Raw genomic sequence first — 27,034 nt, 5'->3', positions numbered from 1 at the left:
TGTATAAAGTTGAAGTCTTTGTGGCAGATGTATTGATATTTACCTATTTTTTATGTCGTTCCAGTTTTTCTATGCAGAATTTGTATTCAGACTGAAGATCTGCAGAATTCCTTTTCCTGCCAAATCAGTGAACACACATGTAGACCAGGGCTGAAGAATCTGATATAGAATATGTTTACTGTACATGATCATCAGTAGAACTTTCCCGACATGATTATTAACGTGAACTGCACATGAACTGTTACTCTCTTAGTTCTATTTTCATTCTGTCTTTGCCGTCGCTCTTTATTCAGCGGAATTGTTACCGTTTCGTTTTAATCCCGGCAGGGGACGCGTCCTAGCGCGCCCAATCGGAGCGCGTCTTTTGAGGTTGCGCCCGCCCTCTCTACGATGGCCAATCGGAGAGCGTCTTGAAGGGTTGCGCCCGCCCTTTTTAGACGGTGACCAATCAGAGCGCGGAGTGCTTGTTCGCGTCCGAACGCTCTGCGCGGAACGCCGTTATTACTTTTATTCCGTCGGCCGCGCGTCTCTGCCGCGCTTCTCGTGTTTTTTTTGCTTCTTCTTTAATTCTAACGATTTTATTTGTGTCAGCCGCGCGGCTCTGGGGGACCGGAAACAGGATGTTGCAGTTCGCGTGTCGGGTGAGTAGCGCAGCGCAGGGAAAGTTTGAGAAACTTTTCCATGTTTTCACACACGCGTTTACACACATGAGTGTGTGCGTTTATATACACACCAACACACAACATACACCACGCACACAAATACAAGACCCACACACGCATTTTTACACACGTGAGTGTGTGCGTTTATATACCAGAACCCAGAGTATGTGCTGGTGTCTTCCTCTTGTATGTCGCTTTGGATAAAAGCGTGTGCAAAATAATTAAATCTACACACCAACATACACCACGCATATATATACATTTACATTTACAGCATTTACCAGACGCCCTTATCCAGAGCGACTTACAATCAGTAGTGACAGGGACAGTCCCCCCCTGGAGCATGAAGGAATAAATTTGTGAGATTATTGGTCTTCTCCGCGGGTCCTTCAACCCAGGTTCTTTGTTGGAGGATTCATTGTTCAAGGCTGAGAAAGAATGAAGACTCAAAACTCAGTCTGCGCAGAAGGGGGAATCTTTAATGTTCACAGAAGACATGCACCAGCACTCTGTGTACAGATTCCGATGTTTCAGTGCATGCTCAGCTCTTTTATAGGTAATGACAAACAAAGTCTTTTGGGGTGGGGTCTTCTGCTTGTTCATGCTGTCTTCTGGCAGGGGCAGATAACCACTTCAGCAGGGCGAAACCACAAGGTGCATAGTTGACAGTTTTAACACGGTCGGGTGCGGGTGTTATGTTTCACTTCCTCTTAGAGTGATATGTTCCACTTCCTCTTTGAGTGAGTCACTTGTTCCTTCACGCCATCTGATAACAGATGTTTTACCAGTCTTTAGCAAAGTAACATATGTCAAAGCAGTATATTTCTACAAGCAACTTAGGGTTAAGTGTCTTGCTCAGGGACACAATGGTTGTAAGTGGGATTTGAACCTGGGTCTTCTGGTTCATAGGCGAGTGTGTTACCCACTAGGCCACTACCACTCAAATACATTGAAATACAAAACACACACACATACAGTGCTCAGCATAAATGAATACACCCCCTTTAAAATGAATTTAATCAGTAGCTCAATGAACAAAAGAGCAATGTCCAGAAATTTCACAAGGCTGGGTTTTATGGTTTTATTGAACATTTAACTCCATAACATGAAATTAAAGTTAATAATTTAGCTTAATCACAAAATCTTCTGTTTTACCAAAATTGGTTGAAGCATAAATGAATCCACACCACAACAAAAACTACTACATCTAGTATTTTGTATGTCCATGTGTTCTTGGTGTGGAATGAACAAGTTGGCAACATATTGCAACATCTATCTTTTTCCATTCTTCAAGAATAACCTCTTTTAGAGCCTGGATGCTGGATGGAGAGTGATGCTCAACTTGCCGCTTCAGAATTCCCCACAGGTGTTTGATTGGGTTCAGATCAGACATACTTGGCCATTCACCTTCACCCTGTTCTTCTTCAGAAATGCAACAGTAGCTTTAGATGTGTGTGGAATGTGCAGGTGATGGTTCTTAGTGGAATGTGTAGGGTGATGGCCCAGGCGGGTGCGGGTGATTGTTCTGGGTGGAATGTGCCGGGTAATGGTTCTGTGTCTGGGATCTGGGTGGAACGTGCAGGGTGATTGCTCGGGGGGGGGTGCGGTTCTGGGTGGAACGTGCAGGGTGATTGCTCGGGGGGGTGCGGTTCTGGGTGGAACGTGCGGGGTGATGGCGCAGGCGGGTGCGGTTCTGGGTGTAATGGTTCTGGGTTCTGGGTGGAACATGTGGGGTGATGGCGCAGGCGGGTGGGGTTCTGGGTGGAACGTGCGGGGTGATGGCGCAGGCGGATGCGGTTCTGGGTGGAACGTGCGGCGTTCTGGTGAAGTGTTAGTTCTGCAGCTGTTGTGGTTAGAACCGTGTGCGGTGTCAGGTCCATACCCGTTCTGACATTTATTAACACTGAGAAGAAAGACCCAGGAGAGAGTTAAGTTCTTACTCGCGAGGGGAGCAGCCAGAGACGCGCATTACATCAGGCCTCCACCCGCTCTGCGGTCTCAGCCGCTTGCTCTCTTCTCATTTAGTTCGGGGCCGTCCATTTTACCATAGGATCACACCATATAAGCTAATAATTATCTTCTGCATGTAGGCTTATTTCTTGATAGCCGCTCCACAGTTGCCAAGGTCACAGCTGCAGGCCTCCTCTTATCAGGTCGCGGTCACTCTGTCCTGCAAACTGTCCTGCAAAACATCCTTTGGCCCGCAGTTTCTCGTCCAAGAGATTAATATAGTTTGCGTAATCCAAAGCTTAATACAGTTTAATACATGTTAGATATACATGTCAAAAATGGTAATTGCATGATAACTTATATACATTTTCCAACATGCTGTTCTGTGACTCACCTGCTCCCCTGGTTCTCCTCTGTAGAACTGCACTGAGAACTTCAGCACTTTTTCAAAGTACAAGGAACATGTGCGTGGTAAAAAACACCAACAGGTAAAAACACACACACACACACACACACACACACACTGTCGACAGCCATCATTGAGGAAGTTGCAGATTCATTCAAAATGTTCTTCTGCATGAATGGTTTAATTAAAATGTGCTTGACAGTTGTCCTTGGATTTATGTCCCCTTCCCATACGTTTCTACTGCTAGGGAGTAGAAGACCTTCTCCCAAAAATGTATGTATTGGAAGTGATGAGAAATGGACGGGCTTGAGACGAGCCCCATCTGTGTCCATGTAAGGCGGACCATCTGTGTGCATGCGTGTGTGCGCTTACGTCTTTAAAAGGCATTCAATTCATAAATATAACACAAAAATAAGGCATCCTAGGAATGAATTAATCAAATATTCTTATTGAATAATTTGTTCTTTACATAAAAATTATCGATGGAAATCAAATTTACCAACCCGTGAAGGTCTGGATTTGCATTCACATTCCAACTTAAAGTGGAAAAACAGACTACAGTCTGATCCAACTTTGCTGTAATGTCCCTAAAACAAGTCAAAACTAGGCTCAGTAGTGTGTGTGGCCTCCACTTTCCTGTATGACCTCCCTACAACGCCTGGACATGCTCCTGATGAGGTGGCGGATGGTCTCCTGAGGGATCTCCTCCCAGACCTGGACAGAAGCACCCGCCAACTCCTGGACAGTCTGTGGTGCAACGTGCCACTGGTTGATGGAGCGAGGCATGACGTCCCAGATGTCCTCTGTTGGATTCAGGTCTGGGGAACGGGCGGGCAGTCCATAGCAGTGATGCCTTCGGACTACTGACGCTCCAGCCACATGAGGTCCAGCATTGTCTTGTATTAAGAGGAACCCAGGGCCAAGCACACCAGCATATGGTCTCACAAGGGGTCTGAGGATCTCATCTTGGTACCTAATGGCAGTCAGTGCACACCATTACTAACCCACTGCCAAACCGGTCGTGCTGGGGGACGTTGCAGGCGGCAGAACGTTTTCCACGGCGTCTCGGTCACGTCTGTCACATGTGCTCGGTGTGAACCTGCTTTCGTCTGTGAAGAGAACAGGGCGCCAGTGGCGAAATGCCAAATATGCTGCACGGTGTTGGGCTGTAAGCACGACCCCCACATGTGGATGTAGGGCCCTCATACCACCATCATGGAGTCTGACCACCACATACACATCTGTGGCCTGCTGGAGGTCATTTTGCAGGCTCTGGCAGCGCTCCTCCGGTTCCTCCTTGTATAAAGGTGGAGGTAGCGTCCTGCTGCTGGGTTGTTGCCCTCCTACAGCCTCCTCCACGTCGCCTGATGTGCTGGCCTGTCTCCTGGTGGCGCCTCCATGCTCTGGACACTACGCTGACAGACACAGCAAACCTTCTTGCCACAGGTTGCATTGATGTTCCATCCTGGATGAGCTGCACTACCTGAGCCACTTGTGTGGGATGTAGACTCCGTCTCATGCTACCACCAGAGTGAAAGCACCACCAGCGTTCAAAAGTGACCAGAACATCAGCCATAATCAGTTTTTAGTAGAATATTTAAGTTTATGACAGAAAACGTGGAATTTAGAAGAACTAAACCGGAATTTAGGAAAAAATTTAATTTTGGAAAAATAACCCTACATAACTATAATGAATTGTATAATGGTGCTTATAAATACAACATGCATACATGTAGTGCACATTACATGTGTACACAACTAATATCTTATTCATCGGCATTCCCTCAGCCAACATGAAGTCTGATCCAATAGAAGTCAAATTGTGTGTGTATTCGGCCATCATAAATCGCCTTCTGGCTTCAAATGTCCAGCTGAGTTTGGCCACATCTACGATCTGAACCTCTCAGGGACGTTCCCAGCCGCCATGAATTGTTTACTACTTACTTAAGCTTATAAAGTTCACTTATAACTCTATGACTTCGCACAGGCTGCACAGAAGGCCCAAAAATATACAATAATCTCATTCACACACACATTCACTTGCTCTCTCGCACAGAGACACACACAGTGATTCATTTTTTTTGTTTGTTTGAACAGGTCTTGTCTCTGCGGTTTCAGACAGGTAGTTTGCGTGTGTGTGTTTGAGGGAGAGTGATGTTTGTGTGTGTTTTAATTACAAAATATAATTCAAATGGTTTTCTCTCTTTTTCATTCTCAGATGTTTGCTGCGCTAACGGTAAAGCACACATCACAGTGCAAATGTTCTGTGTTCTGTGAAAGTTTTGGGCAATGTTAACACTCTGTGTGTGTGTGTGTGTGTGTGTGTGTGTGTGTGTGTGTGTGTGTGTGTGTGTTTTTCATTCTGCAGTTAATTTTCCCCACATCAGTTCTCTGACTAGCCTGAACTGCAATGACAAGAACCCTGTTTTAGGTAAGGTGTTGGCGCATGTAATGTAACGTGAAGATAGCATATTTGTTTTAGTTTTAAATATGTTTTATTTTTTTTTAAATACAAAATATACAGGAAAGCAATAAAATGAAATCATAGCGGAACACTATATTCAAAATTTACATTTCCTTGCCCTATATGGTAAAAAATCGTTACAGTAAAATGTGGTGACCTCCAATATTCCTTTATATGTGTTGCGTATTCATTTTCTGTGGTACCTCACACATAAAATGTGCCATACCACCCATCCCCACACATTCAGGGGAACACACAGGATGGTCTAAAAGATTATCGTGGAAGAGCTCCTTCATCAGGCGGTTGTTGTCGTGACCATGACAACGTCTCTACATCTTAGTGAACTTGTTAAATTACACCACACACATCATCGCAGCATAGTGTGGGGAAGGTACCTTCATCAAGGGGACTTCAGTGGCGCCTTGGTGGTTTGGAATTCGAACCCACTACGTTCCGATTACGGGTCTGCTTCCTTACCCGCTAGGCCACCACTGCCCCAGCCAGCCGCCATCTTACACCCCTCCACAACATGCAGCACCAAGGAGAACACTCCCCAGACCATGATGATCCTCCTCTACTGTCTCTGGTGGAATCTCCTCTTCAAGAATGGTTTATTTTCAGTGCAACAAAGTACAGGGAGTGCAGAATTATTAGGCAAGTTGTATTTTTGAGGAATAATTTATTATTGAACAACCATGTTCTCAATGAACCCAAAAAACTCATTAATATCAAAGCTGAATGTTTTTGGAAGTAGTTTTTAGTTTGTTTTTATTTTTAGCTATTTTAGGGGGATATCTGTGTGTGCAGGTGACTGTTACTGTGCATAATTATTAGGCAACTTAACAAAAAACAAATATATACCCATTTCAATGATTTATTTTTACCAGTGAAACCAATATAACATCTCCACATTCACAAATATACATTTCTGACATTCAAAAACAAAACAAAAACAAATCAGCGACCAATATAGCCACCTTTATTTGCAAGGACTCTCAAAAGCCTGCCATCCATGGATTCTGTCAGTGTTTTGATCTGTTCACCATCAACATTGCGTGCAGCAGCAACCACAGCCTCCCAGACACTGTTCAGAGAGGTGTACTGTTTTCCCTCCTTGTAAATCTCACATTTGATGATGGACCACAGGTTCTCAATGGGGTTCAGATCAGGGGAACAAGGAGGCCATGTCATTAGTTTTTCTTATTTTATACCCTTTCTTGCCAGCCACGCTGTGGAGTACTTGGACGCGTGTGATTGAGCATTGTCCTGCATGAAAATCATGTTTTTCTTGAAGGATGCAGACTTCTTTCTGTACCACTGCTTGAAGAAGGTGTCTTCCAGAAACTGTCAGTAGGACTGGGAGTTGAGCTTGACTCCATCCTCAACCCGAAAAGGCCCCACAAGCTCATCTTTGATGATACCAGCCCAAACCAGTACTCCACCTCCACCTTGCCGTCTGAGTCGGACTGGAGCTCTCTGCCCTTTACCAATCCAGCCACGGGCTTGTTCAGTGGTGGTCGTCTTTCAGCCTTTCTTAACTTGGCCATGTCTCTGAGTATTGCACACCTTGTGCTTTTGGGCACTCCAGTGATGTTGCAGCTCTGAAATATGGCCAAACTGGTGGCAAGTGGCATCTTGGCAGCTGGACGCTTGACTTTTCTCAGTTAATGGGCAGTTATTTTGCGCCTTGGTTTTTCCACACGCTTCTTGCGACCCTGTTGACTATTTTGAATGAAATGCTTGATGATCACGCTTCAGAAGCTTTGCAATCCCTCTGCAAGATATCTCACTATTTTTGACTTTTCTGAGCCTGTCAAGTCCTTCTTTTAAACCATTTTGCCAAAGGAAAGGAAGTTGCCTAATAATTATGCACACCTGATATAGGGTCTTGATGTCATTAGACCACACCCCTTCTCATTACAGAGATGCACATCACCTAATATGCTTAATTGGTTGTAGGCTTTCGAGCCTATACAGCTTGGAGTAAGACAACATGCATGAAGAGGATGATGTGGACAAAATACTCATTTGCCTAATAATTCTGCACTCCCTGTATACCGTGTAGTGAAATAATGTTTCACACATTACGTTCCGAGCTCAGCAGATGAGGTGTTTCTCATAGAGCTGGGAGATGGGTGGAAGTGGAACCCCGATGATGTGCTCTGCTGTCTTCACTATCCGCTGCAGGGCCTTCTGCTCGGCGACAGTGCAGTTCCCGTACCAGACAGTGTTGTAGCAGCTGAGAACACTCTGAATGGTCCCTCGGTAGGACAAAGTGAGGATGGGAGGAGGGAGGTGGGCCTTCTTCATGCCAGTAATGTTGGAAATCATCCGTCCGGACCGTCCAGGACCAACAATACAGCTTCCTTCCACCTCTGAAGGCTGCATATTTGATGCACTACTAGGCCAATTTTATAACACGATTTTGGGGGATCTGCCACTTGTCCTGTAAACCTCAGGGTTTGAGTGGCCTTTCTTTTCAATCAACCTAAACGCATTTTTTTTAATAAATTGCCTACTTTTGTTCCTGTTTAGTCTTTTTGGTTTAACCTGGTTTTGATCCACCAGCAGGAAATGCTTGAAACACTTTTTCAGCGGAGGGTATGCTAATTATTGATAATTGCCTTACTGTGTTATAACCTTGTGTTATAACAGGGTTTTTTTCTCTGTGTGTGTGTGTGTGTCTGTGTGTGTTTTGGACAGGTCCCAACCTGCTGACGCTGTGTTTGTGTCTGAAGGTCAAGGGTATGTTTTATCTGTGCCATGTGTGTGAGGAGAAGGTTCCAGAAACTGCAGCCACTGCTCACCTACACTCAGCTCAGCACATCTTCAGCTACTTTGTGAGTTGTGATGATGGTGGAGGTCATTAAACAGAACTTTTAACTCCCACACATCCTCACCAGTGCCTGATTTATAAAGTTAGAGCCCACTGGAAAGGTCACTTGACCACCTTCCATTTTCAGGCCTATACTGACCCTGAGCGACTGAACTTCAGCTGGATCTCCATGGATACGGTCATCTGGCTGCAGCCTGCAGCGGAGAGAGAGAGCAGCTGCACCGGGAGCAGAGTGCTGCAGGTGTGTGTGTTAAAAAAAAAACACTCATACACCCTCCTTTACGTACACTTCCTTACACACACACTCACACAGATACTGTAGAGTGCAAAAGATTTGTATTATGATATGTGTGTGTGAGCTTTTGTTGTGTTGTAGTACAGCCGGATTGAGCTGGAGCCTTGATGATTTATGATTGTTGATTATTTTCCTGCAGATTCTTCACCTTCCGGATAAATTGTTCAAAGAGCTCTCCAAACACCCATATTCCAAAGGTGTGTGTGTGTGTGTGTGTGTGTGTGTGTGTGTGTGTGTGAAAGAGAGAGAGTTTGAGTTCTGAATTCTTTTTTTTTTCTCTCAGTGTTGCAGGTGGTGTCAGGAGAGCTGAAGGCCAATCTGAACGGTCAGAGTTCTGCTTCTATAACAGAAATAAGCAGATAGGAAGTGAGACAGCGGGACAAACACGAAGTGAGACAGCGGGACAAACACGAAGTGAGACAGCGGGACAAACACGAAGTGAGACAGCGGGACAAACACGAAGTGAGACAGAGGGACAAACACCAAGTGAGACAGAGGGACAAACACCAAGTGAGACAGAGGGACAAACACCAAGTGAGACAGAGGGACAAACACCAAGTGAGACAGAGGGACAAACACCAAGTGAGACAGAGGGACAAACACCAAGTGAGACAGGAAGGGAGCCAGAAAGACCAAAAGGAAGTGAGACAGAAACACTGGTGTTGAGACAGAAAATAATCATGTGTGCCATTATGAATGTCGTAATCTGAATGGAATATTTTTCCATATGCAGCAGATTTGAATATCGGGTGTCTTTTTTTTTTTTTTTTTTTTTTTTTTTGAAAATGAAAAACATGTTACAGAATCCCACCGCTGCTAAAATGATTGTAAACTCCACTGGATAAGGGTGCGTGGAATGTGTTTTTCGTGTTGTAGACAGTGCGCCGGAGAGGCGGGGCATCCAGCAGTACGTGTCTGACCCTGACAGGACACACCCACTTGTTGGTCAGTTTGTTTGTTGTTGTGTCTTGGTGGGATGTTTTTTTTTTTTTTTTTTAAATCTCATATTTTGTTCTCTGCAGGACTGGATTTCCTGCTTCAGTACGAATGCAGGGACACGGGACACGGTAGGCGGGGCTTCCTTTGTCTGCTGTGCAGCAGGAAGTTATCTTCCAGCCACGCCCTTGCGCACACACTGAGCTTCGAGCACCTCTACTGGTACCTGGTGAGCGTCGACCTCACCTGTCTGTCTGTCAGTCACTGCAGTGCTTGATTTTTGTGTGTGTGTGTGTGTGTGTGCGTTGCAGAATGTCGCACACCCGGAATCTGTGGAGAACAAGTGTAACTACACTTCGTACAACAAATTATTTGGCATAAAGATGCTGTGCCTGGCCAACCAGGCGCAGTCACTCCGGCCTTCAGGGACTGTTAAGGTGAGAAGCCCCGCCCCTCGCGCCAGAGCGCCACTTCATAACGTGTAAGATGCTGAGATGAATGAGAAGCTCCCGTCTCCACAGGTCATCCCTCTGGACCTGCAGTTGTTCACCGAGGTCCATGCCTCCTCCTACAGAGACGGTGAGGACCTGACCTTTAACCTGAATAATCATCATCATAAACATCACATTTCATCTTCATCTTTGTGTTTACGTGTGTAGCCCTCAACAGACTGGAGTCCGTATGGAAAGAACAGAACCAGTGTGACCTGAAACCTGCACTGACACCCAAAGAAAAGCTTGTTGGTAAACACACACACACACACACACACACACACTAACAGACAGACAGACAGAGACAAACGCTTTAACTGCTTTTCAGCCCTCACCCTCCCAGCAGCCACCACCTCAGACCCACCAAATGAGCCATGTGTTTCTATAGAAACGAAGCCCTCAAACTCCTGCAAGGAGTCCACTGTGGATAAGAAAGGTGTGTGTGTGTGTGTGTACCATGTATGTATGCCTGTATTGGAGAACAGAACCTGAATTTGAGATGAATCTGTTTTGCAGATGATGCATCTTCCTGCGGTATATGCTGTTTGGTGAGGACACACGCACAAACATACACATGTAAAAAAAATCCCTGGTCCATCAGTACTGCTGTGTGTGGTGTGTGTGTGTGTGTGTGTTGGTCTCGGCTGTGTAAACTCGACCTCCTGATTGTCTCCTGTCTCTCTGCAGACCTGTGGGAGCCTTTTCAGCTTCATCAAGCACTACAAGACCCACCTGTGGAAAAAGTGGCACACCAAGGTGGGAGGAGTTGCTCTCTGAGGTGTGGTTGACGTGGGCGTGGCTGAATGTGAGCAGTGGTTCTTATGAGATTTATGCTCTTTATTTCAGAATTACACCAAACAGTGGGGGCCGGGTATGTATGTGTGTGTGTGTGTGTGTGTGTGTGTGTGTGTGTGTGTTTCTCCGTGTTTCTGTCTTCTAATCTCAACTTTCCCCTCCCTGCAGGAGAATTTGTTGGTGAGTGGAAAAAGGGACAAACATACACTTTCAATTTACTGCATTGCCTAGTGTGTTTGTGTTGCTATTTATGGAGTGCGTGTGTGTGTGTGTGTTTTAGCCCAAGTTGGAGATATTGTTCTCTACACAATGCTCAAATCCAAAACGCGTCAGGAGCCACTCATTGGTGAGACACTGTGCGCGTGTGTGTGTGTGTGTTCGTCAGAGAGAGTTGTGTGAATTCTTCTGACTGTGTGTGTGTTTGTGTAGGTCTGAACCTGGTGACTGTGTGTGTGACTCGGAACTACTCAGCCCCGCCTCTATACCTCTGCCATGCCTGCCAGATAATATGTGACTCTGCTGTAGTCCCTGCACACTTCCACTCCTCCAATCACTACTTCAACGTACTGGTGAGGGGCTTGTGTCTGTCTCCCTCGTTTCCATAACCTGGCACCGGCTGCCAGAACCCATCCCGGGACATTGGGTGCGGGGCGGGGTCTTGCCCACTCACACTCTCACCACGTACGAGGAGAGTTGCCAGCCCTCCTAGCGTACATTCCTTTGGGTGAAACTGGAGGAAACCAACACAGGGAGAACATGCAAACTCCGCCCACTCTGGGATTCAAACTCACAACCTTGGAGGCCACTGTCGCTACCCACTGCACCACCTTGTACTGTGATCGTTATTTCTGTCACATGTTGGGGGCCAGGAATAGATCTTTGTGGGACTCTGCTCATTCTAACATGAAGGATTTAAACACGGCACCGTTACTGTAAACTTCACGCACGCGCTTGTGGGACAAAACAAAATAGTCGCACAAGATTCACTGACAGCTTTGTGTGTGTGTGTGTGTGTGTGTGTGTGTGTGTGTGTGTGTTCAGGCCCACTACCAGCCAGATGCACTTCCATTTGCTTGGCTTCTCTCTAAAGGTAAATACATACCTGACCTGAGAGTCTTTGCTGCGAAGGAAGAGAAGAAGCAGACTAGGCAACAGCTTCAGGTAGCAGACACCTTCATTCTTGCACACACACACACACACACTATCACGCGTCCATGTACATCTCTCTCTCTCGCTCGCTCTCCCTCAGGTGTGTGACATCTCTGGGGAGCTGTATGAAGAGCTGACCGGGCTGTCATATGAAGAAGGTAGGGTGAACAAGACTGTGTGAAGTGAAGTGGTTGTCACATGTGATACACTGCAGCACAGCACATGGTGCACACAGTGAAATTTGTCCTCTGCATTTAACCCATCACCCTCAGTGAGCAGTGGGCGGCCATGACAGGCGCCCGGGGAGCAGTGTGTGGGGACGGTGCTTTGCTCAGTGGCACCTTGGCGGATCGGGATTCGAACCGGCAACCTTCTGATTACGGGGCCCCTTCCTTAACCGCTAGGCCACCACTGCCTGTGTATCACATGTGACAATCACTTCACTTCACTGTGTGTGTATGTGTGTTTTGTGTGTGTGCGCGTTGGTTTGTCTAAGAATTGTCCCTCTTTCACTCCTCAGCCAAGAAGAAGTTGTCTTCTGTTGAGTTGAAAGGCTGTTACAACGGTCAGATCCCAACATGTGTGTGTATATATATTTTTTTATATATATAAATTTTTGTTAGACGTGCTGTATTGGGGGTGTGTGTCTACAGTAGACAAATGGCAGACATTGCAGGGCTACCTGAAAGCCTCCAACAGGAAGTATCCTCTGCTTGGTGAGTGTCATTGCTTTGTGTGTGTGTGTGTGTGTCAGCGTGCGTGTGCCAGACTCTTTCCTCTGCCTCCACAGGTCTGCAGTACCTGGTGTGTTTCTACACTGATGGAGCTCCTGTCAGGTCAGCGTTCCTCTGTGTCATGTGCAGGATTAAAGTTCCGGAAAGCAGTGCTGTCAGCCACACCCTCAGCTTCCGACACGTGACCCGATACCTGGTGAGTGTAAAAATCTTTTGTGTTTTTTTTTTGTCTTATTGGATGCTGTAGTGCATGATGGGATTTTATTTGCTCTTCAGAATAAAACCCATTGTGGGTCAATAGACTCTGTTACTATGAAGAAGGGCGTAGTTCTCATGGCTCTGGCCCGTCAGGCTGAGAGTCTGGACACATCAGGACAGCCGCAGGTGGGTCACACTGAACCAGTCCCAGCATGCATTTCAGTCGCGTGGTGGAACAATTATGTGCTATTTATAGTGCACAACACCGAGAATAAGCTTACATTACAGCTGAACATACATCATCTCATTTCTATTCTTTTGAAGGAAATAAAATTGAACCAGTCAGACTTTTGTGAAGTGGACCACCAGGATTATTATGGCGGTAAGCGATTGTGTATGTGTGTCTGTAGACAGTCAGGCCTGTAAGGGATCTGATTGATATTTTACTGTGTGTGTGTGTGTGTGTGTGTGTGTGTGTGTGTGTGTACACAGCTTTCCATCTATTACAGAAGCGTACGCAGAAGAATCTGTTGCCACGTTTTGTTCCGGGGGGAAAACTGGGTGGGTGACTTTCTACGAGTGCACATACACATACCTTATTGAAGCTAATTGTCAGTGTGTGTGTGTGTGTATTATAATTTGTATCGCTTGATCTTCAGTTTTTGACCAAGTTAAACATCAGATTCCAGTTCCTCCCAAATCCGAGAGTCAACCAATCAGCCAATCAGCTGCTGTGAGCACATCAGTCATGAACACATCAACCAACTTATCAGGACGTAAGGTCCAAGAAGCTGAGCCAGATGAGGCTCCCAAAACTGACACTTCCAACACAGATATCATACCGCCTGAGAGGTCAGAGGTCACAACCCCTTCAGCCACTGCTTCTCCAGCTACACCCGCACCAGCCACATCCTCACCTTCATACAGCAGGACAACCCAACCAATTCAGCAGGTGTCAGGTCAGAGGTTAGATATTGGCATCTAGACGTATGCAGCTTCACTCTGTTTCCACTCTGCACAATACTCACAACACTGTTTCTCTCACCTTTTAGTTCAGACCACTTCAGAACCTAAAATGAAGCCCCACCCTGATGACAAGAACTTCTCCATTGACTTTGCCCCTCCCACCTATGGTATGGAGCCCAGAGCGCTGACGTTAAAAAAAGTTATGACACACACACACACACACAATTCATCTTACACTCACATCTAATGTTGAAGCCCCTGTGGTCATAAAGGAAATGATGGTCAGGTGTGACGATGGAAATGTGGAGTCCATGTACACTGACCAACTTTGTCCTGATTGGTTGACAGGTCAGTCAGGACGGAGTCACCTGTCCACCTTCATCAGACTGTGGAGGCACAGTGAGCCGGTCATTGGTCAGTGGTAGATGTGTGTGTGAGTGATGGAGACAGGATGCAGTGTGTGTATTTGTATAACTGTGTGTGTGTTTTGTGTGGAAGGTTTGGGGTGTGTTGTAGAGTGCCGGTGTGTGTCTCGGCCCACGCTGTTCCTGTGCCTCACCTGTGAAGAGATGGTGACCAGTAAGAACATAATCAGTCACATGACCAGCCAGCGCCACCAATACCTCTGCATTGTGAGTAGAAGTTTGTTGCGTAAGCTCCGCCCCTCCCCCACTACATATTAAGGCCCCGCCCACATGCTTTTCTCTAAAACAGGTTGTTGGTTTCTAAAACACCTGCGTTGTCTGACATGTTGTCGTCTAGTTCTCTTTTGCGGCAAGTTAAACACGTTGTTGTTCTCGCCTCGTCTTTCCATTAGAAATGTGCGTCGTAGACAGGATTTCTGGTAATTGCACAACCAGGGGGGGTTATAGGTCAGGTTGGAGGTTGGGCTAATACGTCAGCATTTTCTCTTTTGCGGAAAAGAGAAAATAGCCGTTCTGAAACAACGTCTCCGCATGGACGGGGCCTAAGTAAATCAGTAACACGTTTGTTCATTTACTCACTGTGTTTTTCATTATTGTTACTGTTATGAATAAACGTCGTATACGTTTATTCATATACTGGGGATGGTAGAAGCCTAGTGGGTAACACCTATGAACCAGAAGACCCAGGTTCAAATACCACTTACTACCATTGTGACCCTGAGCAAGACACTAAGCAAGACACTCAACCCTGAGGAGACTGTCCCTGTAACTACTGATTGTAAGTCGCTCTGGATAAGGGCGTCTGGTAAATGCTGTAAATGTAAATGTATACGGGGGGCGTGGCTTTTGACAGATCTCTCAGTACCCAGTTCAGCTGGAGGTGTGGCAGAGGAGAACCAGTCAGCTGCTGACTGATGCCGAGCTGCAGGATCTGGCCAGGAGACTGGCGCGACTGGAAGAGGGCTGGCTGGATGCTCAGGTATAGGGTCCGGGTCAGAGGTCGCTGAAGAGGATGTAGGTTCTTTCAGCTCTTCGTTAACTTCACACACACATTTTCACTCCCTACCCTTATCACAGACAGTCTAGCGTGTGTGTGTTGTGTGTTTCCTTTACCACGTTCTTGTATTTGCAGGTTCTCAAGCTTGAGCGGGACTTGTACGAGTATGTGGGCCGGGCCAGGTTCTCTGAAGGTGAGTGCTTCTGGTATGATAAAACACATGAACACAATCACTACCGGCTATCTTTGGACAGAAAGTTTTACAGTGTGTGTGTGTGTGTGTGTGTGTCAGCTCTTAATTTCTTACAGAGGATTTGTAAGGATCAGTATCAGGAGTCACCGTCAGAATCGGGCACCGGTCAGCAGCAGTTGGCAGCGTCCAGTGCTGGCGTGAAGCGGTCAGCCTCGCCACACGATGCAGAGGCCAAGCGCCAGAAGGTCTGATGACGTCAGGTCGGCATCTGACATGACATGAATCCTGCTGGCCACTGGGGCCTGGAACTTCTTCATCCACATAAAAAAAAAAATCCGTCCAGAACTTTCTTTTATGATTTCTTTTGTTGAAGAATGATTAGTTTTCATCTTCCGTCATCATTCTGCTTCTCATTGTGCCTCCTGCTGCGTTTTTGCTTTTAATGAATGGTTTTCTGGTGTCGAATAATAAAGGGTCGTGGGTGCTGCTTGTGGTTTATTGTTTTATTTGTTCTATAAAACCAGGGAAGGCGCAGGAGTAGAAAGAGGAGGTTAGAAAATGCGGCGTCCTCCTGTACCCAGACCAAAATAAATTAAGACTTCTCATACGTTCTCACACACACAATCACACACACACTCTGTACAGTTTGGTGTGCTGGCCTCAGAACTCAGAGTTCTAATTGCTGGAAAAGTCGAGTTCTTGCTGCTGCATCAGCTTACAAAAAAAGAAAAAAGATAGAAAGACAGAAATCCGTCCAACAGACGGAGACGGCGAAGTCCCAGGGCCAGTATTTATTTATCTATTAGCCCCGCCTCCTTGATCTTGCTGTAGAAGAACTTCTCCAGCAGGTTGGCGCAGCGGTAGTACTCGCTCTCGGGGGGGTTGTACTCGCGGCAGTTGGTGAAGATGCGCTGCATGTCGGCCATGAAGAGCTTCCGGGTCGTGTAGTACTGGCTCTTCAAACGTTCGCTCATGGTCTTCAGATCTACACACCAAAACGGAGTAGTAAGAGCCCGCCGAGCTGACGTGGGTGTTTTGTGTGCGAATTGGCGTGTTTCGTACCCATGGGAAAGCGGATGACCTGGTAATACCCCGGCGCCTCTGACTTCTTCACCGGCTCCATGAACGGCCATGCGCTCTGGTGAGACTGGGGGAAATCGCAAACCGTGAACCACGGGAATCTCTCCTGTGCTGAGATACTTGGTTCTTTTAAAAGGGAAAGATTTGTTCCAGTCTTTTTTACTGGAAGTAAATCCAACAAATTTGTAAAAAAGAAAAATGCTGCATGTTCAGAATCTCATAAAATTAAGTCACAGTTTATATGAGACAGTTTATATGAGATACTATGCAAAGTAGTTAGTTTGCAGCTTATAAATTTGACGACTAAAAATATCTAAAACATATCTAAGACATTAAGTGTCTAAACCGCTGAAAACAAAGGCGTAAGTGAAAATGATGAGACCAAGGTCAACTTGTCAAACCAAAAATTAAGAAAAATGCTAAATATTGCATATCCCCCTGTTCAAATAATCCTGCCGCTGAAATTATACTACTGCTAATTATACGTTTATCAGTGGGCAAACTTCCAATACCAGCAGGGGTTTAGATCATTTTTCCCTGAATGTGCGTGTGTCTGTCCGACCTTGACTTGCTGCAGGATGCTCTTAAATGTGGCGTAGAGCTGCTCTGGGTCCTTTAACTCCTTCCTGGGTTAGAAAAACAAGAGATATTGATATCACTTAACACACACACACGCACACACACACACACACATGCGTATAAAGACGTGAAACTCACCCTTTTCCGACAGGTTTCCAGCCTGTTTCTCCTGTAAAGAAGGCAGGACGGTTAAGTCTCAAACACACACACGCCTTTACTGAACTCTGACGAAAGGACGCACGATTTTATGAATATTACCCATAATAAAGTACATCAAATGGCTTCTCAGTGTCAAATTCAAAATTTTATTTGTCACATACACAGTCATACACGGTATGATGTGCAGTGAAATGCTTTCTGCAACTGCTACAGGCCACAGTATTGCAAATGTTGCAAGTAAACAGTGAACCAATATGCAAATATTGCAAACATAACCAAGTATTACACTTTTACGTCTTTAACATAAAATATGTGTAACTGGTAGGGTGAAGGTGTGCAAATGAGTTACAGTTTTTAGTGTCTTATATTAAGTGACATTAGTGTCTTATATTAAGATAATATTAAAGAAACCAAGCTGCCTGCTGTCTTGTTTGATAATCAATGTTGGCCAAGAACTGGAACACTTTTTACCACAGCCAGACTGTAAACCTCTCCACCTCATTCACACTTTTTACTTGTCTTGTCATGTCTCACCTGCTATGTGTGTGTGTGTGTGTGTGTGTGTGTGTGTGTGTGTGTGTGTGTGTTGGACGTACGGATGCCAGGAATGCTCTCAATCGGAATCTGCCGGACTCCTTCTTTGAAACAGGTGAGGCCTGGATAGACCTTGCGGATCTGAGACTGTTTCCTCTCAATCAGCTTCTTGATGATCTGAGAGAGAGAGACGCAGTGGAGCATGTGAGATTCGACATAGAATACACACACGGACACACAGACACACACACGTACACACACACACACACACCTCCTTCTGCTTCTTGATGATGATTGAGAACTCCGTGTACGGGATGCTGGGGTTGAGCTCACAGCCCATCAGTGTCGCCCCTTCGTAATCTTTAATGTAACCGACGTACTTCACACGGGGCACTTTGATGTCTTTGGAGAACCCCTGAGGAACACACAGGTACTATCAACACACACCAACTACACACACACACACAGTCAGGAAGCCAGGGAAGAGGGAGAACCTGCTTTTTGAAGTAGCCGATGGCGTACTCATCAGCGTAGGTGAGGAAGTTTAGGATGTCGTGTTTGATGTGGTACTCCTTCAGGTGGTTCATCAGATGCGTCCCGTAGCCCTGCGGCACAGACACAGTGTGAGGGGGTGGGGCAAGGCGAAGGCAGAGGAACGTTCCGGTCTCCAATACCTTGACCTGCTCATTGGACGTAACTGCGCAGAAAACGATCTCAGTGAAGCCCTGAGATGGAAACATCCGGAAACAGATTCCACCAATCACACGTCCATCTTTAATAAGTGACAAAGTCTTGTGTTTCCTGCACACAATAAGTGACATGGTTGTGATATTTTATCATGATTTTTTTGGCTGTGTTGTGATATGCTGTGTGTTGTGATGTGATGTGTTGTGATATGCTGTGTGTGGTGATGTGACGTGTTGTGATATGCTGTGTGTTGTGATGTGACGTGTTGTGATATGCTGTGTGTGGTGATGTGACGTGTTGTGATATGCTGTGTGTTGTGATGTGATGTGTTGTGATATGCTGTGTGTGGTGATGTGACGTGTTGTGATATGCTGTGTGTGGTGATGTGACGTGTTGTGATATGCTGTGTGTTGTGATGTGATGTGTTGTGATATGCTGTGTGTGGTGATGTGACGTGTTGTGATATGCTGTGTGTTGTGATGTGACGTGTTGTGATATGCTGTGTGTTGTGATGTGATGTGTTGTGATATGCTGTGTGTGGTGATGTGACGTGTTGTGATATGCTGTGTGTTGTGATGTGACGTGTTGTGATATGCTGTGTGTTGTGATGTGACGTGCTGAGATATGCTGTGTGTTGTGATGTGAAGTGCTGAGATATGCTGTGTGTTGTGATGTGATGTGTTGTGATATGCTGTGTGTTGTGATGTGATGTGTTGAGATATGCTGTGTGTTGTGATGTGATGTGTTGAGATATGCTGTGTGTTTTGATGTGATGTGTTGAGATATGCTGTGTGTCGTGATGTGACGTGCTGAGATATGCTGTGTGTGGTGATGTGTTGTGATATGCTGTGTGTGGTGATGTGTTGTGATATGCTGTGTGTTGTAATGTGACGTGCTGAGATATGCTGTGTGTGGTGATGTGTTGTGATATGCTGTGTGTGGTGATGTGACGTGCTGAGATATGCTGTGTGTGCTGACGTGCTGAGATATGCTGTGTGTGGTGATGTGTTGTGATGTGACGTGTTGTGATATGCTGTGTGTAGTGATGTGACATGCTGAGATATGCTGTGTGTGCTGACGTTTTGTGATATGCTGTGTGTTGTGATGTGATGTGATATGTTGTGTGTTGTGATGTGATGTGTTGTGATATGCTGTGTGTTGTGATGTGACGTGCTGAGATATGCTGTGTGTGGTGATGTGTTGTGATATGCTGTGTGTGGTGATGTGTTGTGATATGCTGTGTGTGGTGATGTGACGTGCTGAGATATGCTGTGTGTGCTGACGTGCTGAGATATGCTGTGTGTGTGGTGATGTGTTGTGATGTGACGTGTTGTGATATGCTGTGTGTAGTGATGTGACATGCTGAGATATGCTGTGTGTGCTGACGTGTTGTGATATGCTGTGTGTTGTGATGTGATGTGACGTGATATGCTGTGTGTTGTGATGTGACGTGTTGTGATGTATTGTGTGTGGTTATGGGATGTATTGTGATATGCTGTGTGTAGTGATGTGACGTGCTGAGATATGCTGTGTGTTGTGATGTGACGTGTTGTGATGTATTGTGTGTGGTTATGGGATGTATTGTGATATGCTGTGTGTAGTGATGTGACGTGCTGAGATATGCTGTGTGTTGTGATGTGACGTGTTGTGATGTATTGTGTGTGGTTATGTGATGTATTGTGATATGCTGTGTGTTGTGATGTGACGTGATATGCTGTGTATAGTGATATGACATGTTGGTCTGTGTGGTAGTGTGCTTTGTGGTAGATGGGTGGTTGCCGTGGTGACGTACGGGTCGAAGACCAGTCGTGTGATGTACTCTTTGGGCATGCGGGGCAGCTGGTGGGAGAAAACGTTCTGCAGCCCCACCAGCCACATCAGGATTTTCTTATTGGGCTTCTGGCTAAGCGAGTTCCCGATGACGTGGAACTCAATCACACCGCGGCACTCCTCCAACCGAGCCGCCTCGTCACGGGCCGAGTGCGCCGTCAGGAGAGACGTCTGAAATACACACACACACACACACACACACACACACACATACACATCAATACACATACAGTACTGTGCAGTAGTGAAACACATGTTCATATTCCCAGCAGCAACAGTGTAATTGTTCAGGTAGGGAAACATGTATGTTGATGTTCTGATGAACTGGGTGTCGGTCTCTCCCAACTCTCCCAAAGTCTACAGATGCAGAACAATATTGTCTTGCTGCTCAGAGTCTCTTTCTCTACACACACCATGCCACTATTTTATGAAAATAAGGAAATTCTGCAATAAACTCTTTAAGTAAATCAATTTTTAATCAATGTTTGCCATACAGGGGTTCTTTGTTAAGGTAAACTAATACAGTAACGCATTTCAACAAACAGTGGTTTTGTTTTCGCTGGTTTGTATAGATTTTTGCACAGTGTTGTACATTCACACCCAAACCTACTCACACACATATACACACTATCCCCTGCGTGTATGTTTACACACACACACCAGCCGCAACATCAGCACCACTGACAGGTGAGGTGGCGATCAGTGATGGTAGTGGTAGTAGCCTAGTGGGTAACACACTCGCCTATGAACCAGAAGTCCCAGGTTCAAATCCCGCTTACTACCATTGTGTCCCTGAGCAAGACACTTAACCCTGAGTGTCTCCAGGGGGGGACTGTCCCTGTTACTACTGATTGTAAGTTGCGTCTGGTAAATGCCGTAAATGATTGTCTGGTGACAGTAGCGCCTGGCAGCGGGAGGGATTAATCAGGCAGCGAGTTGGAAAAGTGCATGGATCCGAGCAACCAAATAATGACAACCAGACAACTGTGTCTTTCCCTCTTGTTTGTGTGTGTGGCTCTTTTAGGCTGCTGCGGTGGGAGGAGGTCCACACCTAAGCTCCGCCTAGCTTTGACTGATTGTCACATGTGATACACAGCAGCACAGCACACGGTGCACACAGTGAAATGTGTCCTCTGCATTTAACCCATCACCCTGAGTGAGCAGTGGGCAGCCGTGACAGGCGCCCGGGGAGCAGTGTGTGGGGACGGTGCTTTGCTCAGTGGCACCTCGGCGGATCAGGATTCGAACCGGCAACCTTCTGAATACCGGGCCGCATCCTTAACCGCTAGGCCACCACTACCCCAGGTGTAAACGTGTGTGTACCTCTGGTCCCAATATGGCCGCAGGGTCTGTGATGGTGGCCATGACCTCATTGATGAGCTCCATAGGAATGTCGCCAATGACACGAACACGTTTATTGTCATCAGACAAGGAGTCAACGAGCTTCCGTTTCTCAGCACCTAGACACACACGCATATATATTCAACTTTGCCACAACATATAATCCAAGGAAACACTTTCATAATAAAAATATATATATTTATTTTTTAAATACACAAAATACATTTTTAAATAGCTACAACAATGGTGGAAGTGATTCATTGGCATTGTGAAACACGACAGAACACTTAACCCTAAGTGTCTCCAGGGGGGACTGTCCCTGTAACTACTGATTGTACATCGCTCTGGATAAGGGCATCTGGTAAATGCTGTAAATGTACTATGTAACCCCTTATGTCCCTTATATCTCCTACAAGTAAAAGTCTACATGTGCAGAACAATATTGTATTGCTGCTCAGAACTCTATAAAATGATCCTGCGCGCACAAGTACCACAGTCTGTGGGCACAGGTTTAGGACCGTTATTTAATATTTCTATAAAATAATATAGTTCAACAACTCTTGGGTCACTGCTTGTTTTGTGGGAATTCAGACAAATAATTTTTCACAAGAAGCCATCAATACACCAATTAATACACACGGCAAAAGGTTTTAACTTGTCACATGAATAATTAGGTCCCTTTGAGGTTTACTGTCTCCCGTGAAATTTTCACTGGAGCCTGTAAATTTTCCTGGACAAAGATCAATGACACAACCCGAGTCTGTGTCCGTCCTTCCGTCAGCATGCACAGAAAACCAGTCTGGCTGATTACAATACCAGGTCTATGTGCAAGAGCAGCAATAATTTCATTGTATGATGTTCCAAAATAAAAAATAAAACGTGATTGGCTGAGTCCTCTCCGTCATTATGTGTGTATTTTAGTTTTTTTGAGATGTAAATTGATTTAGAGCAAATCATTTTAGCTTTATCTCTGTACGCTACCTTTGTTAAGTCAATAACTGTAGATCCAGCACTGTCTTACAAAAGTTCTTTTGACAAAAAAAAAAAAAAAAAGTGAAGTGCTTGTCCCATGTGATACACAGCAGCACAGCACACGGTGCGCACAGTGAAATTTGTCCTCTGCATTTAACCCATCACCCTTAGTGAACAGTGGGCAGCCATGACAGGCGCCCGGGGAGCAGTGTGTGGGGACGGTGCTTTGCTCAGTGGCACCTTGGCGGATTGAGATTCGAACCGGCAACCTTCTGATTACTGGACTGCTTCCTTAAACGCTAGGCCACCACTGCCCCCCATTTTCTTCTTGCTAGAAGAAGATGTATGTAAGAGTGTCAGCGAAGATTTGAGAGCCAAATGTCCATCTCCATACTCACAGCTTACCCGAGAGACTTAATATGAACATCTTTCTGGTACGTCCCATCTCCTTCCCTTGACAAGGTCTGATAAAATGGTCTGGACAAGCCTTGGACCTGGTCTCGCTTAGTGCGTCTTGGTCTCTGTACCCTTAAGTCTCGGCAGTATCTTGGTCTCACTTTAGGCAGTCTTGACTACAACACTACACTAATACACACACAAACATATGTACACAGTACCTGGGCTTCTCTCCACTGTTGAGGCTGGTCTTCTGGCTGGACTGGCCCCGCCCCCAACTGACTCCACAGGGCTGGGGCTGCTGTTGTAATACACGGATCTGGCCACCGGGGGCGCACTGATCACTGCACACAGAGACATCTGGGTTGATACCTGTGTGGTCCTGTTGTTGTCTGTGTGGTCTGTGGTTGGTGTTACCTGTGGGCACTTGGCCACCAGAGGAACCAGCAAGAAAATCCTCACTCCAGATGGGTGAGTTATTACTGTACACCTCCTCTTCTAACATGGAGAGGAATCTGACACACACACACAAACACACAAAGAAAACTTGTAAAATTATGGACATGTTGGTAAGTGTGTGAGGATGTGTGTGTGTGTGTGTGTTGTTGTACTTTGGGAAGTGTTGTGAGGATTACATTTACATTTACAGCATTTAAAGTGAAGTGATTGTCACATGTGATACACAAGGGCATTTATCAGACGCCCTTATCCAGAGCGACTTACAATCAGTAGTTACAGGGACAGTCCCCCTGGAGACACTCAGGGTTAAGTGTCTTGCTCAGGGACACAATGGTAGTAAGCGGGATTCGAACGGGTCTTCTGGTTCATAGGCGAGTGTGTTTACCCACTAGGCTGCACTACCACAGTGTCTGTGTGTGTGTGGTGTGTGTGTGTGTGTGTGTGTTGTTTGTACTTTGGGAAGTGTGTGAGGATATGTGTGTGTGTGTTGTCGTACTTTGGGAAGTGTGTGTGTGTTGTACTTTGGGAAGTGTGTGTGTGTGTGTGTGTGTGTGTGTGTGTGTGTTGTACGTTGGGAAGTGTGTAAGGATGTGTGTGTGTGTTGTCGTACTTTGGGAAGTGTGTGTGTGTGTGTGTGTTGTACGTTGGGAAGTGTGTAAGGATGTGTGTGTGTGTGTGTTGTCGTACTTTGGGAAGTGTGTGAGGATATGTGTGTGTGTGTTGTCGTACTTTGGGAAGTGTGTGTGTGTGTGTGTGTGTGTGTTGTCGTACTTTGGGAAGTGTGTGTGTGTGTGTGTGTGTGTTGTCGTACTTTGGGAAGTGTGTAAGGATGTGTGTGTGTGTTGTCGTACTTTGGGAAGTGTGTGTGTGTGTGTGTGTGTTGTACGTTGGGAAGTGTGTAAGGATGTGTGTGTGTGTGTTGTCGTACTTTGGAAGTGTGTGAGGATATGTGTGTGTGTGTGTTGTCGTACTTTGGGAAGTGTGTGTGTGTGTGTGTGTGTTGTCGTACTTTGGGAAGTGTGTGTGTGTGTGTGTGTGTTGTTGTACGTTGGGAAGTGTGTAAGGATGTGTGTGTGTGTGTTGTCGTACTTTGGGAAGTGTGTGTGTGTGTGTGTGTGTGTGTTGTACGTTGGGAAGTGTGTAAGGATGTGTGTGTGTGTGTTGTCGTACTTTGGGAAGTGTGTGTGTGTGTGTGTGTTGTCGTACTTTGGGAAGTGTGTGTGTGTGTGTGTTGTCGTACTTTGGGAAGTGTGTGAGGATGTGTGTGTGTGTGTGTGTGTGTGTGTGTGTGTACGTTGGGAAGTGTGTGTGTGTGTGTGTGTTGTCGTACTTTGGGAAGTGTGTGTGTGTGTGTGTGTTGTCGTACTTTGGGAAGTGTGTGTGTGTGTGTGTGTGTTGTCGTACTTTGGGAAGTGTGTGAGGATGAGTGTACGTTTCTCGGCGGGAAGTTTCTCCTTCTCCTGTCTGGCTTGCTGCAGCAGCTGCTTCCGCATGACGGTGAAGACGGAGCGCAGCAGCGTCCGACCGAACACCAGCGTGGCTTCGTATCGCGGGAGACTGTCACAGAACTGTGGTACGTAACAGTAACACAACCACCTGTAACACACACACACACACACACGTCATCCGTCACCGCCGTCTCCTCCGTGTCCCAGGTAACGCGGGTGTGGCGCGGGCTGGGCGGGGCTACCTGGTGTAGTTGACCTTGTACCCGGCTGCGTCGTCGCCGGCCGCGCGCTGCTTCCGCTGCGACGGCGTCTCCAGCTGCCAGAAGTTGATCTGCTTCAGGAACATCTTGGCGAGTTCCACGATCGTCTGCCACTCCTTCAATGGAAGGTGACTGAATTTATACTGAACAAAGTTATTAACACCCTGAAACACACACACACACACACACATTAGTATTCCACTTGTTTTAAATTCATTTAATGAATATCTGTGTGTGTGTGTGTGTGTGTGTGTGTGAGTACCTGTTCTATGCTGGGCTTCTCGAAAGGCGGACTCTCCAGCGCCTCCACCACCGGCATGCCCATTTGCAGGATACTTTTCTTCAGAAGCTACAACACACACACAGAATTGCAGGAACCAGGACCCAAGAGAGGACTCTGGGAGGTTGAGGAGGACAGGTGGAACGGGAGGACGTGTGTGCGTGTGTGTGTGTGTTCACCTTGAAGAGGGAGAAGTACACCTGCTTGGTGTCGGGGTCCTCCTCCTTGTGGACGCAGGTGTAGAGGTGATCCACGTCCAGCGCGATGCCCAGCAGCCGGTCCACCTCGTCCTCCGCCACGTTCTCCAGGTGAATCACGTGATTGCCTAGCCGATCAGACGCGGTCCAATCAAACGGCTGACCGCGACCCGCGCCCACTAACCACGCCCACTAACCACACCCACCGCCCGGCCCCAGCACAACTTACTCAGGGCGTGGCTACAGCTCCTGCAGGGCTCCAGGAGGTTCACCGCCGCTGCCTGGTCGGCTCGAGGAGGCGTGGGAGGGGGGTGGAGTGGGGGGCGGGTTCTGACTCTTCCAGCCGTTGCATTTGCAACCTTCAGCCTGAGAAGAAGAGCCAATCACACGCTGTGGTGCAGCCAACCAATCAGCAGTCAAAGGACAATTTTACCCGCAGCGCAGTTCAATCACAGAGAGGCAGAAAAGTACAAAAACACTCACACCCAAACACACCCACCCCAACACTCACAAACACACCCCAACACTCTCAAAAAAAAGTACAAATCGTTGGGTTTTGGGTTTGAAATGTTCAATAGTAATATTACTAATAATAATAAGAAGAAGAAGATCCACCATGAACCATAACAGTAAACTTCAACTGCACGCGCACTACAACAACAACCGACCGCGGGAGCGCGCACAGGAGCAACAACAAACCCCGCCCCCTCCCAGCTGTCAGCCTGTCACAACACACACACACACACACACACACACACAGGCCGCCCCGTGTTGTTGTTGTTGTTATTGTTGTTATTGTTGTTGTTGACGTGTTCGCGCGCGACTCCACGAGATCAGCTGATCCCGTCAGAGAACGACCGCGCCCCCCCCCCGAACCCCGGAAGCGGACCGGAACGAGGCGGACGGACCTTGCAGGACGAGTAGACCCCGAGCTTCTCCAGCTTCTTCGGCCGCGGGGCGGAGCGCAGCTGCGCCTTCTTCACCGCGATCCGCGCCGACCCGAGCGCGGCGCCGGAGCTCTCGCTTCCGCCGGACCCGGGCGCCGCCGGGGCCAGACCGGCCGCGCCCAGAGCCGGGGAGCCCTGCGGGACCCCCGCGCCGTCCGACATCCCGGAGACCCGGGCGAGGCGTCGGCGTTTCCCCTCGTCAGCGGCGGGACGCAGACATGGCGCTCATCCCCGCGCTCCGCTCATCCGACGCTGCTGCGCCTGCGCCGCCGGGGGGCGCTGATGAGCCGCCGACCTTCAGCGGGCAGCAATCTCAAGGTCAGGAGGGACCGAGCGGCGGGCTGGGGCCACAAGCACCATCACCCGGT

The 27,034-nt window shown here is 46.9% G+C and overlaps 2 protein-coding genes across 5 annotated transcripts; one reads left to right on the top strand and one right to left on the bottom strand.

Annotated features, from left to right (window-relative positions):
* The first annotated feature begins 492 nt into the window (after positions 1–492).
* On the top strand, positions 493–15,984 carry LOC114796474 (uncharacterized). 4 transcript variants are annotated; one of them, XR_003750737.1, is made up of 36 exons: positions 493–641; positions 3,032–3,100; positions 5,116–5,140; positions 5,237–5,254; positions 5,387–5,449; positions 8,186–8,322; positions 8,446–8,559; positions 8,753–8,810; positions 8,897–8,938; positions 9,490–9,558; positions 9,636–9,778; positions 9,861–9,986; positions 10,071–10,128; positions 10,209–10,292; positions 10,369–10,476; positions 10,557–10,588; positions 10,728–10,796; positions 10,887–10,911; positions 11,004–11,015; positions 11,116–11,181; positions 11,265–11,404; positions 11,877–11,996; positions 12,085–12,142; positions 12,505–12,549; positions 12,638–12,700; positions 12,775–12,914; positions 12,995–13,102; positions 13,241–13,298; positions 13,409–13,477; positions 13,576–13,875; positions 13,969–14,049; positions 14,231–14,296; positions 14,381–14,514; positions 15,161–15,321; positions 15,440–15,497; positions 15,597–15,615. XR_003750737.1 is itself a non-coding variant. In XM_028990560.1 (36 exons), exons 1-36 carry the CDS (start codon positions 621–623, stop codon positions 15,746–15,748), a joined length of 3,057 nt encoding a protein of 1,018 aa, XP_028846393.1. In that variant the 5' UTR covers positions 493–620; the 3' UTR covers positions 15,749–15,984. The 4 variants fall into 4 exon arrangements, 2 of the variants coding, with proteins under 2 accessions (XP_028846393.1, XP_028846394.1); XM_028990560.1 differs by having other exon boundaries at positions 15,161–15,286; positions 15,597–15,984; XR_003750738.1 differs by lacking the exons at positions 15,161–15,321; positions 15,440–15,497; positions 15,597–15,615 and having other exon boundaries at positions 13,576–13,882; positions 14,381–14,456.
* Positions 15,983–27,034, bottom strand: kat2b (K(lysine) acetyltransferase 2B). The gene is given in 19 exon segments (XM_028990563.1): positions 15,983–16,482; positions 16,560–16,644; positions 17,140–17,203; positions 17,295–17,325; positions 17,912–18,026; positions 18,121–18,264; positions 18,344–18,454; positions 18,524–18,650; positions 20,329–20,537; positions 21,690–21,826; positions 23,297–23,419; positions 23,493–23,590; positions 24,939–25,130; positions 25,225–25,406; positions 25,505–25,591; positions 25,702–25,847; positions 25,949–26,042; positions 26,044–26,085; positions 26,628–27,034. Coding segments are annotated over 19 exon segments (2,382 nt in total). The 5' UTR covers positions 26,829–27,034; the 3' UTR covers positions 15,983–16,288.

This window comes from Denticeps clupeoides, chromosome 9 (genome assembly GCF_900700375.1).
Source record: "Denticeps clupeoides chromosome 9, fDenClu1.1, whole genome shotgun sequence".
Taxonomy (NCBI): Eukaryota; Metazoa; Chordata; class Actinopteri; order Clupeiformes; family Denticipitidae; genus Denticeps; species Denticeps clupeoides.
Note: the sequence above shows the minus strand (reverse complement) of the source record. Positions and strands in the feature narration are given on the sequence as shown.

Excerpts from the sequence above, each read along its gene's own strand:
- LOC114796474 (XM_028990560.1), top strand. The coding sequence starts at position 621 with ATGTTGCAGTTCGCGTGTCGG. Across the intron at positions 3,101-5,115 it reads GTGGTAAAAAACACCAACAG|GTCTTGTCTCTGCGGTTTCA; the intron begins GTAAAAACACAC and ends TTGTTTGAACAG. Across the intron at positions 13,103-13,240 it reads ACACATCAGGACAGCCGCAG|GAAATAAAATTGAACCAGTC; the intron begins GTGGGTCACACT and ends ATTCTTTTGAAG.